The sequence below is a fragment of the Tursiops truncatus genome, chromosome 10, assembly GCF_011762595.2.
Source record: "Tursiops truncatus isolate mTurTru1 chromosome 10, mTurTru1.mat.Y, whole genome shotgun sequence".
Lineage (NCBI taxonomy): Eukaryota > Metazoa > Chordata > Mammalia > Artiodactyla > Delphinidae > Tursiops > Tursiops truncatus.
The window spans coordinates 21631892-21650009 of NC_047043.1; the positions used below are offsets into that span (position 1 = coordinate 21631892).

Sequence of the window (18118 nt, forward strand, 5' to 3'; positions counted from 1 at the left end):
GAGCTTCCCTGGGTCATATAACTTTATATTTCCTGAGTTAGACATATAATAGTGGCTCAATTAAATAGTACATTAATTAACCAGTATTTTCTCAGATCTGTACTAAGTATTACTGGGGGCATGGAAAATTATCATAAGTAGTATGTGGACTTTGGTGTTTAAAATGTTGAAACAGAGAGTGAAAATATCATTCTCTTTTCTTCTCTCTCTAAATCTTTCTGATTAAGTAACTGGGAAAGCATTAATTTGGTGCTAGCAGATCTTTAAGGCCTTGCAAACACTTGTTAATCCTTGCCCCCTTCCCCAGTCTTTCAACTTTATAACAAAGAACAAGTTTCAGACTCAAAGTAGTAGACAGCAAATAGCATATAACTGAAATTGAATAATATATACATATATGTACATATTTACATATTGTTTTATAGTTGTATTCTGTTCATGGTCAGAGGCAGGAATTTTCCACTATGGTTGTCTTTTAAAATACATTGATTTCATTTTTTTTTTTTTTTTCTTTTTAGGCTGAGCAGCCCTGCTTGCAGGATCTTAGTTCCCCGACCTGGGATCAAACCTGGGCCCACAGCAGTGAAAGTGCAGAGTCCTAACCACTGGACTGCCAGGGAATTCCCCTAAAGAATATATATTTTTTTAAATATTAAGTAAACAATAGTATAGATTGCACCCTGATACAGAAAAAATCATAAAAGTGGAACTCAAATAACTAACTGAAGTTTGAACAATACTGAATAAAATAAGCAATGTCATAAACCAGTAAATGGCAAAATGGCACTATTATATTTTATACTTCTATATAAATTATAGATCTATATATGTTATATAAATATATAAATTATATATTATAGCATTAATATAACACTACTTATATATAATTGTATATATAAAATGTAATATAATTAATATTTATTATTGTTACATCAAACTGTATTTAATATTAACTGCTGTAGGAATTTGGAGGGAGTAATATTATTCTAGAATGTGGCAATCTGGGAAAGTTTCTTGGAAGAGGTATAACAAGATTTGATCTTGAAAGAAAGGATCGCTAAGGTTTCAGTTGGTATATTATCAACTAAATATGTTGAGTAACACATTGTTCCAAAATTGAACAGCTTAAAACAGCAAACATTTATTACCTCATAGATTTTCTTAGGATCAGGAACCTGGGAGCAGCTTAGGTGGTAGTCCGATTCAAGATCTCTCACAAAGCTGCAGTCAGGTCATCTAAACTTTAGATTCTAAAGACTTGACTGGGACTGGAGCTTCTAAAGTCCAAGAAAAAGCTTGTTTATAATGCTGTTGGCTGGAGGCCTCAGTACGTCACCATGTGGATATCTCTATAAGGTTACTCATGACAAGGGCTGGCTTCCTTCCTCTGGAACAAGTGATCCAAGAGAGTGGGAGTTATCAAGATGGAAGTCTCTTATCGAATCTTGAAAGTGACATACCATTACCTCTGTCATATCCTGTTGACCATAATGCTGGAGCAATGTGGGAAGGGCACCAGTACTAGAAGGTAGGGGTCACTGGGTGCCATCTTAGGGGCTACTTCCCAGAGTGGGCACAGAAGAGTGTGCCTCTCAATCCTCACAGCCATCAGCATTAGCTGGGGAATTTCAAATACCCGAGATGTCCAGGCCCCTCCTCTGATAAATTGAATCAGAATCTCTAGGGGCAAAGCTCTGCAGTAATATATTTTTTCAAAGTTCTACCAGCAAGTTTGATGCATGATTGAAATTGGGAACCACTGGACACAAGAGGAGTGAGAAACTAGGAACGTAAAAGTGAGAGTGGCCCTTTGATTATTACCTAGTTACATGGATAATGTACCATGAGAAGAAATATGCGAGATTTCGCTCTCGTGGCTTGAGACAAGGGTGGAAATAAGGCCAGAAAAAACAAAAGAAGTTGGAGAAAGGTTAAGATTCAGGAGTGGACACATGTATTAAATGGTGGGTATGGGTTTGATGTTTGAAAGAACATTATTTGTCAGTGGCTCTTGTTTGTGTGGTCCCTGGTGACCCCCAACTGGAAACAGATTCAAAATCAGTGATTCTTCCACAGGAATTTGCTCAGTTCAGGAGGCTTTGGAGAAGAGGACTATTCTGGAACAAAAAGTAACTGTTGGGAGTAAAAGGCCTGGAGTTCCTATATCTGTAAGGAAGGGTCTGGTACTTCTCTGGGGTCCCTGATGCCCTGACTTGGCCTGGTAGTCCTTCTCTCTGACCTCTCTGAGAGTTTTCAGCAAAGAAGTAAAATGACACTTCCACACAGAGCACCATGCCCGTTGTCCTTTTGAAGTCCAGGATCAGGGGTCAAGATGAGTCACAGCTGGGCTTCCCTGGTGGCGCAGTGGTTGAAAGTCCGCCTGCCGATGCAGGGGACGCGGGTCCGTGCCCCGGTCTGGGAAGATCCCACATGCCGCGGAGCGGCTGGGCCCGTGAGCCATGGCCGCTGAGCCTGTGCGTCCGGAGCCTGTGCTCCGCAACGGGAGAGGCCACAACAGTGAGAGGCCCGCGTACCGCAAAAAAAAAAAAAAAAAAGAGTCACAGCTGATCACCCAAAACCTACAGCTTTCTGCAGCTACTAAGAATTTGAAACATATAAGAATGAAACCAAAGCCATTATACTGTCATATAAGGTCCTACACATTCTGGAAGGCCCCATTCCCAGCACCGTTTCCCACCTCCAGCTATTTTGCTACTTCAGTCCCAGTCACATTGGCCACCTGCTGTCCCTTGTCTAACACCAGGTATTTACCCCTTACCCCCACATATACATTCGGGGTCTATTGTTCCTGCTTCCTTCTGCCTAGAAGAATCTTCCCCAGTGGCCCACTCCCTCGTCTCTTCATCTTTGTTAAAATTGCACCTTCTTGATCAGCATTCTGTGATTATGTTATTTAAAATGAAAGATAACAAAACCATTCTTTATCTTCCTTTTCTGCTTTGTTTTCCTCCCAAATGTTTAATGTTCATTATCTTCTGACACTCTTTTTTTGTTGTTGTTTTTGTTATGTGCATGTCTGTTCCCACATTAGAAAATAAACTGTATCTGTGCGTGACTTCCTTTCTGTTTAGTTCCTTGATATATTTCTGGCACCTAGAAGAGTTTATGGGACATAATATGTGCTCAACAAATATTTATTGAAAGAAAAAATGAACTAGAAAACACTGTACGGGCTGAACTTTGAGATTCAGTTTGATAAATGAAGATGACCTTAAGCCTTTCAAATGCCAAATAGATGTATAAGATTCCTTTTTAATATATACAAAATATGTGCATAATAATTCTTAGACATTCACAAAGCAGTCTCACTGATCCTCACAATAGTCATGTGACTAGGAATTGCTGTTATGCCCAGTTTACAGATAGGGAAACTGTGTTTCAGAGAAGCCAAAATCTTGGCCTCTTAAAGTAAGTGGCAAATGTTTTAGGAATTGGTCTCCTAATTTCAAGTGTAGGTCCCATAGGCCAATCATAACAGTGGACACAGGTAATGTTGATTAAAAATGAATTATAAGGGAATTCTCTGGTGGTCCAGTGGTTAAGACTCTGTGCTTCCAATGCAGTGGTCGGATATCTAGATCCCACAGGCCATGGCACGCACCCCCTCCCAAAAAATTGTAAAATAAAATGCTAAATACCTAAAGAATACTCTAGAAATAAATCACACTTCCTAGGTCTAATGGAGATAAAGGCATAAAGATATAGCAAAGACTGGGAGGTCCTGGTTTGCATATAGACAGGGTGTATGTGTGTGGGAGAGGTTGAAATAAAAAGGAAAAACACTCTGGAGAAACTTCAAGAAGGTAAAACAATGCAAGTTGGAATAATCAGAGAGGCGATTAGATTTGAGATTGGCTTTGCAGGACAGACAGGATTTAGATGGTAGAGGAACTGGGGCTTAACAGAAACAGAATGGAGAAGGACTATATGGTACATTTCAGGAAATAACTGTATCTTTCTAGGCCTGATATTAGTCATGTCTTCACTACATCAATAACAATTCTAATTTCATATTCACTGTTAATTGATGTAGTAAAGAAATGAACTAATATTAAACTCCATAAATATTCTGCATATTTCTAGTGACCTTTTTGAGGCTACAGGGAAGGCAATCACTGGCTTTTGTCTACAGTTTTGGCTTAACTCTCCTTTGTTCCTGAGCTCATAAGTTCAGCCCCAATTTTGTGCTTTCTATTCCCAGAAGCCCAAGGCCTCCTGTCCTTTAATGGGAAAAGATTGAATAATATCTAGAAAAACAGTAAAGATGTTGGGTTTTACCATCTTAATATCTGATAGTCTGTAGCATGCTTGGGACTTATATTTCCACACTGATTCTTGAGAATGCCTAATTAGCTCTGAAATATGGGCCTAAACACCGGGAGATTGCGCTTCCCCCTTGGAGAAAAATGCCATCCTTCAGGTCTCAAAGATTGCCTTTTCATTTAGAGTTTCTCCCTTATTACAAGGGGAAAAAAGGTAAAGAGGAAACAGAGTGAGAAGAAATGTGGAACTGACTCAGAAAAGAAACTGATACTCTAAATTCTTTTTCCCAATTAAAAAATTTGACGATGTAAAAATAATAGTAAACAGAAATGTCATTCCCAAAAGGGGTGAAACATTAAAACTTAAGAATGCAGTAGGATCAAATTACATGAAAAATCTAAAGGGGACACTACCTGCTTGTTTTCCTTTAATTCATTTTTTGGGGTGATATTTATAAAGCATGGTGAGGGTCAGGGCATGGAATGGCAAGTGTACGACTGCTGAAAAATGATGTAAGGTAAGTTAACGTTCAGTTAAAGAGCATTTGAAATTTGCTAGCCACTAACTTTAAGATTGATCCTCAGAGTAAAGCTGAGCTGGACGGTAAGTGAAATAAGCACAATAAAATTCTTTTTGGGTGATGGCTGTAACATGTACAACTTGTTATCAAGATCATCTTATTTGAAATGCCACAAACCCAAAATCTAATTTGTTGCACAAATTAAGCAGCATTTACTAAAGGCTTCAGATTAATATTGCTTTTGTCTACCTCTAAAGCTGTTTAAACTAAGTGCCAGTTCTCTTTGGAAAGCGTGGATGGCTCTGAAAAGAGCCTTTGGATATGATGGAACCTGATCAACTGCTTTGCAGCCAGTGGCTCACTTGGAGCTGGTGTACTTGGTGACAGCCTTGGTGCCCTCAGACACGGCGTGCTTGGCCAGCTCGCCGGGCAGCAGCAAGCGCACGGCCGTCTGGATCTCCCTGGAGGTGATAGTCGAGCGCTTGTTGTAATGCGCCAGGCGCGACGCCTCGCCCGCGATGCGCTCGAAGATGTCGTTAACGAACGAGTTCATGATGCCCATGGCCTTGGACGAGATGCCGGTGTCCGGGTGGACCTGCTTCAGCACTTTGTACACGTATACGGAGTAGCTCTCCTTGCGGCTGCGCTTGCGCTTCTTGCCGTCTTTCTTCTGAGCCTTGGTCACCGCCTTCTTGGAGCCTTTCTTCGGGGCAGGAGCGGACTTGGCAAGCTCAGGCATGGTGAAGTGGCGTTAACAAAATCCTCGAGAAACAAAGAGTGAGCAATGGGCGAGGCGAGTCCGTTTCACTTACAACTGTATATTCAAATGACACTTAGTAAAGTCCTATGTCTGATTGGCGAACACTGCTTATGACGTCATTACAACTTTGTCCAATCAGAACGCGCATTTAAAGGACCGACACGTCTCTTTTAAAACGGAATTACTACTTTACCCAATGGAATAGCTTCTTTTTCGCGCCCAGCTGCAGCTATAAAATGTGCGATTTTCTTCTTTCACCTTAGTTGCTTCTGGTGTAGGCTTTAAAATACTGCATTATGTCTGGACGTGGCAAGCAAGGCGGCAAAGTTCGCGCCAAGGCTAAGACTCGCTCTTCTCGCGCCGGGCTCCAGTTTCCCGTGGGCCGAGTGCACCGCCTGCTCCGCAAGGGCAATTACGCTGAGCGTGTCGGGGCCGGCGCTCCGGTGTACTTGGCGGCGGTGTTGGAGTACCTGACGGCCGAGATCCTGGAGCTGGCGGGCAACGCGGCCCGCGACAACAAGAAGACGCGCATCATCCCGCGCCACCTGCAGCTGGCCATCCGCAACGACGAGGAGCTCAACAAGCTGCTAGGCAAAGTCACCATCGCTCAGGGCGGCGTCCTGCCCAACATCCAGGCGGTGCTGCTGCCCAAGAAGACCGAGAGCCACCACAAGGCCAAGGGCAAGTAAGGCCTCAAGAGCAACGCCTTCGAAACCAAAGGCTCTTTTCAGAGCCACCTACTTTTTCTGCGGAGGAGCTGGGACAGTAGTTTCATTTAATTCCATTGTCATTATTGCCTGGGGAAAAGAAGTTACTTCATGTAATTAATTTGGCAAGCAGTTTGAGCCACTTTTCGGACTCCTAGTCATGTCCTCGGAATGTCAGGAAGATATCAAGAGCTTTGGTAAGGAAGTGAGTGCAGTGTCAAGATGCAAAATCAAAGTATCTTTAAGGGCCCCTGAGGACAATCAAAACACTTTCTCGGCTTATTTGCAGTATATAACTCGACCTCTGCTAGTGCTGAAGTTATGCTCTGTGCCTTGATTCCTGCAATATCAAATTAAAAATAGATGTGTGTGCAGTGAATTAGGTGGCGCATAAACCGGAATAAAAACGTCTACCATTTGAACAGAAACAGTTGACCTATCTGAACGTGACGCGGGCTTTTTAACTTTAAAAAGTTCTTTGTAGCTAAATACCCAGGAACCAAAATGTCTTAAAATGGTCAACTCACATTTAACATGTTTGTGGACAATTTTGCAGGTTCCTGGATGCAGGTCAAATTTTCTAACTTTGTTGTGTTTTAAAAAGAGTATGTTTTTCGCTTTGAGTTCCAAGCAGGAGCAAAGGTGAAAACGTTTAGTGGAAGTAGAGGGCAAGCAATTTTTTCTTGGCGGGCGGCTGAGAATAATGTTACTCAGTGCACAGCTGTTTTCAGAGATCTCTAGGTGGCTCTGAAAAGAGCCTTTGGGGTTTGCGTCTTAAGCGCCAACTTCCTACTTCTTTTTGGGAGCCGCCTTCTTTGCCTTTGCAGCTTTGGGTTTTGCTGCCTTAGGCTTGGCAGCTTTGGGTTTCGCCGCTTTTGGCTTCACTGCCTTAGGCTTAGCGGGGCTTTTGGCAGCCTTCTTCGGCTTTGCCGCGGCTTTGGTTTTCTTGGGACTCTTGGCCACCTTTTTGACGCCAGCGGCTGCGGGCTTCTTCGCCTTCTTGGGAGTCTTCTTCACTGCTTTCTTTGCTCCCGCAGCCTTTTTGGGCTTCTTAGGGGTGGCCCCTGCGGGTTTTTTCGCTTTAGCAGCCCCCGCCTTCTTGGCCTTCGGCTTGGCTTCCCCGGTGGGCGCCTTCCTATTGAGCTTAAAGGAACCGGAAGCACCCGTGCCCTTGGTCTGCACAAGGGTACCCTTGCTCACCAGGCTCTTGAGACCCAGCTTGATTCGACTGTTGTTCTTCTCCACGTCGTAGCCGCCAGCTGCCAGGGTCTTCTTGAGCGCTGCCAAAGAAAGGCCATTGCGCTCTTTGGAGGCGGCCACAGCCTTAGTGATCAGCTCAGAAACTGGGGGCCCGGTCGCCTTGCGCTTAGCCGCGCCACCGCTCGCGGACTTCTTAGTAGACTTCTTCTTGGCAGGAGATTTCTCCACCGGCGCCGGGGCAGCCGTCTCAGCAGGAGCGGTTTCCGACATGGCGACGGAAGAAACTGCTAGAAGAAGAGAGATTCAAAACCCAAAGAGCAAGTTTTGCAATGCTACCTTGCTCGGGCCCGGGGCTTATATAAGCCGGTGCTGCCCTGTGATTGGTGGAGCGTCCGATCCACCGCCCTCAGGCAGCCGGCTCTCGTGGTTGGACTCCCAAATTGTGTTTGTTAGTCCCAAAATTTGATTAAATGCTAAAAACAGTGGTACAGAATTTGACTCTTTGAAGCTCCAAAGGAGGAAAACAGCCTCCATGTTCACATACTTGTTTGTGTTTTTATGAATCACGCGCAATTAATGAAAGATATTTTTAAAAATCCCTTCAGCTTTTCATATGTGTCCATCAGGCGTGAGGCATCGAGCTAGTTAGTTGCATTGTTGCAATAAATTTTTACTAAGTACCAAGTGAACGTTTTTTAAAAGGTTTTGTCCCTAAGTTCGGCCTTTGATTTTTGCAAGAGGAAAGACACTAGGTTCCGTGGTTTTGCCATAAACTTTGTTTCAAACTGCGGCAAGTAACACAGGCGCAGGACAGCTGGTTGCCTACAGCCCCAAATTAACCATATAGATCTTACTTTAAAAACCGGTTCTGCCTCCCAAGGAGTTTCCACGTGCCACTGTCTTTAGAGAATGGGATTTTGCCGCTAGGAAAAGTTCTGTTGCCAAAGTGACTTCTTCCAGGAGGAATAGAAATAGCTTTGGCTACAGGATCCAATGACCTTCATTCAAACAAATTTGGTTTGTTTTTGATTGAGATGCTTTCTCTCTTTAATTCCTAAGCGAAACCAATAAAATAAGAACAAAGAAAAATGCTTAACCCCGATAATGTATTTTAGAAAAAAACCCTGAAACCTGCTAAAAATTATTCAAGGGCTTCCAGTAGCCCTCGAAAGTGCAAACTGTTTAAATGGCATGGGACTTTGTCCCTCTTTCACGGTGCTTTTCCCAATGCTCTCAAACTCCTTACCTCCATCAACATTTAACAAATTACACGGTCAAAACACCCTCTTTTGTAGGACATCAGTGTGGATATTTTTGTGTGTTTAAGTGAAGATAGACCTGTATCTTCCAGTGAAATAATTGGCCACTGACTATAAGTGTGGCCTGGCTCTTAAGGGACTGGAGGTTATAGAAGTTTAAGAGAATTCAGGAAAACATTAACATCCAAGGGAACTGAGGCAATAACCAGGAAGTGGAATGGAGGATGAAGTTTGCTATTTATTGGGAGGTGGGAGGGGGAGGCATGGACAGGATTTTGTGCCTGGATGGAGTGATGATTAGGATCTCTCATGCAATCAACAGTTCTCCCCTGTGAAAAACTGTAGGCCAATACACTTCATCTCTTCAGGAGCTCCTGGAGTTGAAACTATAGCCTACTATGGCCAAATCTAGACAGTGGCCTATTTTTGTATGGCCGTCGAGCTGAGTTTTTCTATTTTTAAAAAACTGTGACAGACTATATGTTGCCTGCAAAACCTAAAATATTTACTATTTGGCTCTTTTGCTGTTTTGTATTCCTTCTCACAGACACAGTTCATGGTGTGTTGCTACAGGCCTGCCTTTCAGAACTATGCAAATCGAGATCTAAAAAGGAGATCTTAACAAGAAAATGTTCCAACCAAGTATTTCCCACTTTTTCAATCACAAAACTTTCAGAAAATTTGGGAAGAGGTTCGGGGAAGTCATGCTTTACAGGAGAGAAGCATACTAAAGAGAGCTAACATTCATTGAGCATTTAACTGCCAGGAACGAATCTAAGCATGACCTACAAACCAATTCGTCTGCTACATTTTACAGCTGTTCTAGGTGAGTCCCAGAGAGATGAGTAATTTGGCAAAGATTATACAGCTAGTAGTAAATGGCAGCTGTGAGGCTTGAACCTCGACCAGTATTTCTTTCTGCAACAGGAAGGCAAGAGGCACATTTTCTGAAGTCAAGGAGCTAGGGTACCGGGCAAAAACAAACAAAAAAACCCTTCATTTGCCATTTACACAATTATCCACAGAAACCAATAAACTTTCGCAAGGTATGGGCCAGTTTTTCTTCAGTCCCTTCGTGTAGCCAAAGGCTTAATGGTTGTATCACTTTAAGTATGCTTCCCCAGAAACAGCTCAATAGGCTGACTAGGATCACAGAATACAGTAACCTCCGTCTGCAGCTTAATCTCTAAATATGCAGCACTGAAGTGACACAGCAACAATTGAGCCCACAACAGCTATTTCATCAAAACTCTCCTGTCATTTTTCTTTTGGGGATAACATGTATCCTCTAGAATGAACAGTTCCTTTTTGGTGACAGTTGAGGGGCTCTGAAAAGAGCCTTTTCGGATGAGGTATATATAATAGGAGGCGGTGTAAGACTTAAGCTCTTTCCCCGCGGATGCGACGGGCGAGCTGGATGTCCTTGGGCATGATGGTGACGCGCTTAGCATGGATAGCACACAAGTTGGTGTCCTCGAAGAGCCCCACCAGGTAGGCCTCGCACGCCTCCTGCAGCGCCATCACGGCCGAGCTCTGGAAGCGCAGGTCGGTCTTGAAGTCCTGCGCGATCTCGCGCACCAGGCGCTGGAACGGTAGCTTGCGGATCAGCAGCTCCGTGGACTTCTGATAGCGGCGGATCTCGCGCAGGGCCACCGTGCCGGGCCGGTAGCGGTGCGGCTTCTTCACGCCGCCCGTGGCCGGCGCGCTCTTGCGGGCCGCCTTGGTGGCCAGCTGCTTACGTGGCGCCTTGCCGCCGGTGGACTTGCGAGCGGTCTGCTTCGTGCGAGCCATGCACAAGCAGCGCCAATTACTTTAACAGTAGTAACAGGACCCAGTCGTCCCAATATATATAGGGACCCTCGCGTCTTGATTGGACAATAGACTGCTGCCTCCCTCGCCTGCCCCGCCCTTCCCCGCCCACAGAATTGGTTCTAGGCTTATTCCTCAAAGAAAAGGAAGCGTTTTCCCGCTTCTACTTCGGTCATTAGGATAATGTACAGAGGAGGTATCTTATTGGCTTTAAAAGACTGCGAGATGGGCTTCCCTGGTGGCGCGGTGGTTGGTGGTCCGCCTGCCGATGTGGGGGGCGCGGGTTCGTGCCCCGGTCCGGGAGGGTCCGGCGGGCCGTGGCCGCTGGGCCTGCGCTTCCTGAGCCTGTGCTCCGCGGTGGGAGAGGCCGCGGCGTTGAGAGGCCCGCGTACCGCCAAAAAAAAAAAAAAAAAGATTGCAGGATGCATCAAAATTCTTAAGGTGCTATCTAGAGAATCTCAAAGTGTCTTGCACTATTTTAAATACAGTACAAGATGTCATGATTGGGTTCTTGACAAAAATAGTTTACTGAATAACATAAAAGGGAACCAACCAGCTTATGATAAACGGAGGCATTGAAAGTCGAAATCCAGCCATGTTCTATGTCAGTGGTCTCAAACTTCAGCGTGCTTAAGAACCTCTCAGCTTATTAAAACGAGGGTCGGCCAACTTTTTCTGCAAAAAAGGTATGATAGTATTTTAGGCATTACTCGCCATACTGTATCATTTCTTTGCCCTTGACGTGGGAGTGCGAGCGCAGTCGACATAGGTTAGATGAGCCCGAGCTTACACGAAACCTCTGTAAAAACTGGCAACGCAGCTGAGTTATCAGAGAATTTGCCACTGTAGGTGGAAAGGCTGACGAGGGCTTGGGGACTGTGACAACACGCAACTTAAGCTCAACTTCAAATTTTTAGCCCCCCCAACTACTCCAAAATACTTAAAATGCACATTAATGCCTACAGCTCTTTAACAGATTTCGTGGGTGGCCCTAAAAAGGGCCTTTAAGCGACGTTATGATGCCTTTGGAACTCTAACCGCCAAAGCCATACAGAGTGCGTCCCTGGCGCTTGAGCGCGTAGACCACGTCCATAGCAGTGACAGTCTTGCGCTTGGCGTGCTCAGTGTACGTAACGGCATCCCGGATCACGTTCTCCAGAAACACCTTTAGCACCCCACGGGTCTCCTCATAGATGAGGCCGGAGATGCGCTTCACCCCACCACGCCGAGCTAGGCGTCGGATGGCCGGCTTGGTAATGCCCTGGATGTTATCACGCAGAACCTTGCGGTGGCGCTTAGCACCTCCTTTCCCCAGGCCCTTCCCACCCTTACCACGACCAGACATCTTCACCAATTCTAATCGAACACGATGCTCCAATTCGCAAAGGCGGTGTTTTATATAGTGGTATATCGGACCTGGTTGGGAACCGCTCAAGCCAGCTGCGTCTCTTCAGGGAGGTTCCAGACCCGAAGCCCCGCCCACGTTTTCAGCAAACTGGAAAGGGCGGTGCTTAAACTACTTGGTCAGAACCGGCGCCTAATGAAAATCTCTCAGCCTAATTTCTACATCATGTTGCGCTCGCCCGCCCCTGGAAGAGCTTTCTTTTGGTTTGGTCAGGCCTTGCTGTCCGTTTTGTTTTGTTTTGTTTTGTTTTCTGCCATCTCTTAGCGACTTGTGGCTGCTGGAATGAATGGCGCATCTCAAGAGCGATGATTGTAGGCATTTGGGAGCTTTTGTGAAACCTCGTGGCTGGCCGCCTGATTATAGATAGCTTCCAGGTGGGGTTTTTTGTCGTTCTCAGCGTCGGTGCTCTCCCCTTTTCCTTACTCATCCTATCACCTTACTTTCCCTTCCCTCACTGGCTGCCACATTTTGCGGGGTAGTACTGGCTTTTTCAAATTTTCTTCATCTCACTTAGAAACACTTCAGGAAGCTGTTTAAGGAAGGTAATCTTTTACCTGTAGTTTCCTTTGGTGAGTCCATGAACAAGTAAAAATGCCTCTCAGGGATTACCACCCTGCCCCCTCCCCCCCTCGTTTCTCTCCTTTGTTGAACTGAGAAATCAAGTGCACCCAAAAACTCCATGCCTTTAATTTACAAATACAGTTGCCTTGCCAATGCTTTGCCCTGGAAATATTTATATTCATATCTATGTGTCCCAAAGGTGTGATTCTCTTTGTTAAAATAATTTGTTAAGTCTCTTCTCCGACCTTCATGGAGGAAACAAACTGCAGATTTCTCAGCTTAAAAAGTTTGAGTCTTTTAATAACCTATAATGGAAAAGAATCTGAAAAAGATAGATATCTGTATGTACATAGATATATAGGTATATTTGAATCACCTTGTTGTACACCTGAAACTTACATAAAATTGTAAATCAAATATAATTCAATTAAAAAATTGAGTTTGAGAATTATTTAAATTAAGTACTGTTCAAAGGCTTCCTTTTTGTCTTTCTCAGCAAATAATAATGATATTGCCTGATAAATTCTTGTTGAATAATTGGGATAAATATTTAGGAGTTGTTTGTTTGTTTCTCACATTAGGAGAGCTATTCTTTTCTGAGAGAAATGTTGGCAATGCTTTACAGTCCATAGAATTCCTTTCCCCTTCAATCAGATGAATAAATGAGGTAGGTATACTTGCCTTTCCAATGTTCTGAGGGTTGCTACTGATTCACACTTGTCTGGTTGACAATTCTTAATGTTCTTAGTTCCCAGTGTTGGGCTCAATCCTTTTCATTATTACTGTATTTTCAATTTGATGTGCCACACGTTTATTTTCTTGACACTTGATTTTGTTTTCTCTGTTTTGATTAAACCTTTGGAATTAGCTGTTCTTTTTGTTTTTAATTTTTTTCTCTTTTATTGTTCTTTAATTGTTCTTCGTTCAAAATTAGTTTACTGACTAGTAACTAGTACCTTTCCTAATTCTCATTTCTCCTGTCCCCAAACACACACACACACTAATCCAAAACACCACTAGCCATTTGGAGTCTTTTCAACTCCATGAACTTAACCTCTCAAATCTTTCCTTCCATTCCATACAGTCTTATTTCTCCACATAGATTGGCCTTTTACCAAGTCAGAACCTTAATTTGCAAAAACCTTTAAGAAACCCCTTACTTTCTCCTGAAACTCTCTCAAAACCTAAATGTATTCTCTAATATACACAGCTTTTCATGCCTAACACTCCCTCCTTGTTTTGTATAATGTCCTACCTTGTTTCCAAAATTTTATAATACCATGGTCTTTATAGTCCCTTCTAAGTGTCTCCTAATGTAGCTAGTTATCATGCCTGAAATATATCAGACAATAGCTGCCGGAAACTCTGATTCCCTTTCATTCACTTCAACTTACTAGCATCTGCAGGGTTGGATACTGAAAAAACAAGAATCAAAATGAAGGTGTGGGTCCTTTGGGGTAGGGGTCCTCTACTGCCTCGCCCTCTTGGGTTTACAACAGGGACAGAGGCTAAGAACACAGTTCCTAAGCTTCTAATCTTTAAAAACAGACTGGTTTCAATAGACTGAATGTTTCTGTTCCCCCAGAATTCATATATTGAAACCTAATCTCTAATGTGAGGGTATTGGGTATTTGGAGGTAGGGTTATTGGGAGGTGCTTAGGTCATAAGTGGAGGGCCCTCATGAATGCGATTAGTGCCTCTATAAAAGAGACCCCATTGTCTCTTCCACACTGAGAAAATAGCCATCTATGAATTAGGAAGTAGGCTCTTACCAGACACTGAATCTGACAGCACCTCGATCTTCGACTTCCCAGTCTCCGGAACTGTGAGAAATACATTTCTATTGTTTATAAGACACCTAGTCTATGGTATTCTGTTACAGCAGCCTGAGCAGACTAAGACACTGGTACTCTGCAAGTCATGCTTTAAAATAGTACTCAGATTTTTTGCCTTTGGTTTTGGTGGTTATTCTGGATTTGCTTGTTTGTTTGTTGTTGTTGTTTGTTTTTTAAAATAAAGCTAGAAAATGCTGTTGGAGATCCTGGCACAGGTGTGCCCAGGTATGGACTGATTCTTGGGTTCAGCTTTTATTTTTGCCATTTATTTGTTTCTTGATCTCAGAAGAAAGAGAGAATCTCTTTTTATGTGCCCACTATATTTTATTTATTCCCTTGTATTAGACCAGTGAAGTCTGTCAGATAACTCCTAACTCTTCTTGTTTTTTCTCTTGCATCTGTTATTTATTATTGTGTAGTGAATTACCAGAAAAGTTAGTAGCTTAAAACAACAAATGTATTTTCTCACACAGTTTCTGAAGGTCAGGAATCAGAGAGTAGTTTAGTTGGGTGGTTCAGGTTCAGGGTCTCCCAAGAAGTGAAAAATCAAGCTGTCAGCAGAGGCTGCAGTTACATGAGGTTTGACTGGGCCTGAGATGGCTCACTCACACGGCTGTTGGTAGTTGCCCACTGACTGTTGGAGAATGCATCAGCTTCTTATCGTGCCGGCGTCTCCACAGGGCTGCCTGAATATCTTCTCAACATGGCGGCTGGGGCTCCCCCACCCCATCCCCAGCAAGTGACCTGAGAGAGAGCAAGCAGGAAACACAGCACCTTTTATGACTTAGTCTCCAAAGTACTTATTGTCACTTTGGCTTTATGCCACACCAGTCTCTAAATCCAGCTCACATTCAAGGGGAGAAGAATTAGATGCCTTTTTTTTTTTTCTTGGCCGCGCTGGGCGGCTTGCGGGATCTTATTTCCCCAACCAGGGATCGAACCCACACCCTCATCAGTGAAAGTGTGGACTCCTAATCGCTGGACCGCCAGGGAATTCCCTAGTTTCCATTTTTTGAAGGGAAGATTATCAAAGAATTTTTGGATATTTCCTAAAACCACCTTTTCTACAATCAAATTTAGGCGTCAAATAGAACATGTCCTCATTGACCCATAGTACACTTCTGAGATCTTAAGTTCAGATCTCAAAAGACTCCTAAATCCCAGCAGATGTCCTTGCTGAGGAGAACTTCTGCTTTTCCACTTAAAAGAAATCAGGCTTTTCTGCCCAGTTCTTTCTTTCTTTCTTTTTTTTTTAAACGATTTCTCCTCCTTTATTTTCCTAGTCATTGGAGGCTTACCCAGATCTCATCCCCTTTCAGGGTTTGTTGAAAGAATCCCAAACAGATTTCCTGGCTTTGTCCTCCCAATACTTGGCTACCTTTAGAAAAGATAGACTTTTCTAGAGCTAGTGAAGGATTAATATGTGCCTCATCTAAACCTGGGGAGCTATTACCAAGTTCACATATGAAAAGACATGTGAAAATACTTTGGAAACTATAAAGCTTTATATAATTGTTGTCATCAGTATTATATCTACTCCCCATAGAATTCAAAAAGAATCTGTGATGAAATGTGTAATGCAGAAGGTGGGAAGCACTCAGCGACTGAGGCTATCTTGTGTCTACAAGGTTGCTTATCAGCAATACATTCATTCAACTAGAGTTTAATGAGCACCTGCCCGTGTCAGGCTTTTTCTATTCTGGAGGAACAACAGTGAACACGAAAAAATCTTTGGACTTATATGTATATGGTGAGAAAAAAGGGGCAAAATTCGACTTTTAAAACAGGTCCACACAGAGTTGGGAGACTAGCTCCTGGAGCTAGTATTTCATACTTGTAAGTGTGACCTCATGTAAGGGATAAGGAGACACGGGGAAGTCCACACGTGGTGTGGGGGGTATTACTGTCCCAAACGGGCTCACTGTGGCTTCTGCCTCAGGGAAGTCACCAGATGTTGATGGCATGCACGGTACCTGTGGATTGCTCCTCGTGCACATCTGCATTAGGAGGCTCCTGAAAGCTATCAAATAAAAAAGTTAATTTGTTAATTTTACAGTATCAAATCTTGGAATGGGTGTGAAGGAGAGTAAACAGTTCAGAGCTTTATCCCGTAGGGTTACCAGATGGTACTACTAAACAGCTAGAAATGCAGTTCTCATGAGAACAAAAATGCTTAGTTTGAACACCCTGTAGCTTCAGCCAGATTCATTCTTTCCTTTTGGAGTTGTATAAAAGAAACTGAATTAGTACATTAGAAGTCTGCCCACTATTGTTAGATCCCGGGCAAACCACCAACATTGTCAGGCTTAATCGAGATGTACTCTGCCCCTCCTGGGACCCTGAACAGTTCAAATCAATAATTGATTAGGGCATGCAAAGTGCTTGTCCTTCCATGCACTGCCAATACATCACAGAACAGTCAGCCAGAACTCCGCACCCCGACTATATCCGAAGTGGGGGAGGGACTGGCTAGTATTTATGCTCTGAATCCCAGTTTACTTGGTTGAGAGTTCTTTTGTTGACTGATTCCTTCTAGTGAAATCTTTGATTACTCAGGGTCCAGGTGACCTTATTGCTGGAGACACTGTTGCCCTTATAAGCTGCTGTTCAGCAAGTCCTTTTAGATAGCTAACAAAACGAACACGGCACGTGTAGCCTTGGCAAGTATTCTGTATACCCATTTTGCATGACAAATATGTAGTTCCTGAAAGAAACCCTTCTCCCACATTTTCTAAATACCCACCCTAGTATAACAGCTACTCTCAATGAGAACATAAGTGGCTCTTAAAAGAGCCTTTGGAAGAAAGCAAATGCGCCGAAGGCGGATTAGAAAGGACAGTTTATGCCCTCTCCCCGCGGATGCGGCGCGCAAGCTGGATGTCCTTGGGCATAATAGTGACACGCTTGGCGTGGATAGCACACAAGTTGGTGTCCTCGAAGAGCCCCACCAGGTAGGCCTCACACGCCTCCTGCAGCGCCATCACGGCCGAGCTCTGGAAGCGCAGGTCGGTCTTGAAGTCCTGCGCGATCTCGCGCACCAGGCGCTGGAACGGCAGCTTGCGGATCAGCAGCTCCGTGGACTTCTGGTAGCGGCGGATCTCGCGCAGGGCCACCGTGCCAGGCCGGTAGCGGTGCGGCTTCTTCACGCCGCCCGTGGCCGGCGCGCTCTTGCGAGCCGCCTTAGTTGCCAGCTGCTTACGTGGCGCCTTGCCGCCGGTGGACTTGCGAGCTGTCTGCTTGGTCCTAACCATGCTTCTGTGCTAATGCCGCGAGAGAAGCAACTGAGCGCTCCCAGGACCAGACTTTATACAGATGATCCGATCCTGATTGGCCAGAACTTTGCGGGAGTAACCTGATTGGCTTTTAATTCAATCCTCATTTGGTTTTTACCGCCTCTGAAAAGTTTTGTCGTCCATACTATTTTGTGATTTCTATTTTCGCAGGAAAGAATTATGGTCGTACTCCATCCTGAGTTTATGGTTTTCGACCAAAACGTTAAGACTCCAGCAAAAAAAGGAGTCTGGTTCAGAATTTGTGGAAGTCAGTGCCTAAACTGTCCTAAAAGAAATGCATTTTTTCATTGGAGTCTTTTTTCCTTTTCAGATAATGTAGGGGGAAATTACAGCAAAATAATGTATTTGTTAGTCTCTCTAAATAGTAGTTACATTTCATAATTGCATCAGGATCTATTTTTAATGAGTGTACCAAGACCTAAAATAAAGTTTCAGAATAGACTGGCACACCGGCCTCCTGAACACAACTTTGCCCAGCGTGGTG

General features: G+C 43.9%; 6 protein-coding genes across 6 annotated transcripts; 1 reads left to right on the top strand and 5 right to left on the bottom strand.

Moving 5' to 3' along the window:
* Positions 1 to 2938: 2938 nt before the first annotated feature.
* On the bottom strand, positions 2939 to 5564 carry LOC101333380 (histone H2B type 1-L). Its single transcript, XM_073810502.1, has one exon. The coding sequence runs from the start codon at positions 5541 to 5543 to the stop codon at positions 5163 to 5165; it is 381 nt and encodes a 126-aa protein (XP_073666603.1). The 5' UTR covers positions 5544 to 5564; the 3' UTR covers positions 2939 to 5162.
* Positions 5565 to 5717: 153 nt separating this feature from the next.
* Positions 5718 to 6278, top strand: LOC101330780 (histone H2A type 1-like). The gene has a single exon (XM_004331781.4). The coding sequence runs from the start codon at positions 5861 to 5863 to the stop codon at positions 6251 to 6253; it is 393 nt and encodes a 130-aa protein (XP_004331829.1). The 5' UTR covers positions 5718 to 5860; the 3' UTR covers positions 6254 to 6278.
* A 782-nt stretch (positions 6279 to 7060) lies between these two features.
* H1-5 (H1.5 linker histone, cluster member) lies at positions 7061 to 7787 on the bottom strand. The gene has a single exon (XM_019944901.3). It carries the CDS (start codon positions 7739 to 7741, stop codon positions 7061 to 7063), a length of 681 nt encoding a protein of 226 aa, XP_019800460.2. The 5' UTR covers positions 7742 to 7787.
* Positions 7788 to 10073: 2286 nt separating this feature from the next.
* Positions 10074 to 10521, bottom strand: LOC109551478 (histone H3.1). The gene has a single exon (XM_019944843.3). It carries the CDS (start codon positions 10519 to 10521, stop codon positions 10111 to 10113), a length of 411 nt encoding a protein of 136 aa, XP_019800402.3. The 3' UTR covers positions 10074 to 10110.
* Positions 10522 to 11543: 1022 nt separating this feature from the next.
* On the bottom strand, positions 11544 to 11884 carry LOC101332794 (histone H4). Its single transcript, XM_019944921.3, has one exon. It carries the CDS (start codon positions 11882 to 11884, stop codon positions 11573 to 11575), a length of 312 nt encoding a protein of 103 aa, XP_019800480.1. The 3' UTR covers positions 11544 to 11572.
* A 2508-nt stretch (positions 11885 to 14392) lies between these two features.
* LOC141279704 (histone H3.1-like) lies at positions 14393 to 17721 on the bottom strand. The gene has a single exon (XM_073810501.1). The coding sequence runs from the start codon at positions 17590 to 17592 to the stop codon at positions 17182 to 17184; it is 411 nt and encodes a 136-aa protein (XP_073666602.1). The 5' UTR covers positions 17593 to 17721; the 3' UTR covers positions 14393 to 17181.
* Between the last annotated feature and the right edge of the window lie 397 nt (positions 17722 to 18118).